At 34.1% G+C, this 1,766-nt stretch overlaps 1 protein-coding gene across 1 annotated transcript in view; it reads left to right on the forward strand.

Annotated features, from left to right (window-relative positions):
* Positions 1-1,766, forward strand: part of NSF (N-ethylmaleimide-sensitive factor) — a 187,097-nt gene that overhangs the window by 124,915 nt on the left and 60,416 nt on the right. The window contains exon 9 of the mRNA XM_012655230.1: positions 779-967. Coding sequence (XP_012510684.1) covers positions 779-967 — 189 coding nt within the window. The remainder of the gene's footprint in view (positions 1-778; positions 968-1,766) is intronic.

Consider the following 1,766-nt stretch of genomic DNA (forward strand, 5'->3'; position numbering starts at 1 on the left):
AATTATTAAAAGGTCCTTGTTAAATTAACCTAGTGAATTATTAGCACTCGAAAGTGTTTGCATCTGTTAAAGGTTCAAAATACATAAACTAGTTTCTTTTAATGGCGACTCTATTTCCAATATGCTGAAACAGAAATCACTATGCAGAAGAAACAGCATTCCCTTTACCGTGTTCGTTTTATCAGTTGTGTCTCTGTTCTCATTTTATTATTAGGGAGAAGTAATCAGTTTACATGTGATATAAGTGAAGATGAATCATATTCAATATCTTCACCCATCTACCCAATTCCCAGGCAACCTGTGGGTAGAGTTAATCTTTAGCTACATAATATGATAAAACAAACATTAAACCTACTGCTTCTGGGACAATCTTCTCACCAAAACTCAGGGAAAATGGGAGAGAGTCGCACTCACTTCCTTAACAAATGTATCTGACACGTATGAGTTCTTTCAAATAGTGAGATAAGAAATGTATATAAATTAATAGTCATTTGATAAACAATTGACTTTCTATATATACACATTATATATCAGTATGTAATGTGTATTTTTGTTTTATGGCTATTAAATATGAGGTTCTGGAATGCATTTTCAGATTGCAGAATTCTGAGATTGCAGTTCCAACACCATTGGGCAGGCAACAATCATGATTACACTTGCTATATTTATTAATCAAAATGAAGCAAACTCAATCTGTTGAAAGCTTTGTTTTGCTTTTTTGATTTGTTTAATAATGCATTCAAATTATGACCTTTAATATAATTTCTTCCCTTAACAGCTTGGTGCTAACAGTGGTTTGCATATCATCATCTTCGATGAAATCGATGCCATCTGCAAACAGAGAGGGAGCATGGCTGGTAGCACAGGAGTTCATGACACTGTCGTCAACCAGTTGCTGTCCAAAATTGATGGGGTAGAGCAGCTGAACAACATCCTAGTCATTGGTATGTTTACTTTTTTAAAAAAAGTACTATTCTTTCAAAAACATTAGACACATAGGTTCTGCATTAACATCTATGGAGGTTGTAATTATACTATTTTACTGATGTTTTCAAATTAGGATCAAGTTATATTGACGAATTTAACTATTTTAATGCCTGGGCTTAATAGGAAAAATAAAAGATGGGTTTTAGTCACTTGCAGGTTTAAGCTTATAGCTCACCCACAGATGAGAAAGGCAGCATGATGGAATGTGCTGGTTTTCAGACTGAGTCCTGTAGGCTTCCGAAAGTCCTCCCGGTGCTTCGCGGTCAGGGAGGGCCTGGGAGCGAGCTTCAGATCCTACATCATAATTATAACTTCTTCTTTTAACTGTTTTATCTACTGAGCTTCTTCTTAAGATGACTTTTGGCAAAAAAAAAAAAACAAACTGCTATTTTATGAAGGCTGAAAACCACTAGCCTACAAAAAAGGGAAGGGACTTTGGAGCTAGGGAGATCATGTTCACATTGCCTCTCTGTCACTCCAACAGGCTACTTACTTTCTCTGAACTTTAAATTTTCTTTTTAAATAGTGGAAATTTTCATTACATTTATATTCTATTGACTTGTACAATAGTGAAATACTACAGCAGAGTCTCCAGATATTTTTATTAGAACAGATCAAGAACAAATGCTATTTTTGAGAATAATTTGGTTTTCTATCTGACTTTTATAGAACGTCCTCTTAGCTTATTAGGTAAATTGTTATTCTTACACATACTAAAGGGACATTTTATCTTAATTTTAAACTCAGATCATTTGTTTGTTGTTTTAACATCTGTGTTC

The sequence above is a fragment of the Propithecus coquereli genome, unplaced genomic scaffold (genome assembly GCF_000956105.1).
Source record: "Propithecus coquereli isolate 6110/MARCELLA unplaced genomic scaffold, Pcoq_1.0 Scaffold469, whole genome shotgun sequence".
Taxonomy (NCBI): Eukaryota; Metazoa; Chordata; class Mammalia; order Primates; family Indriidae; genus Propithecus; species Propithecus coquereli.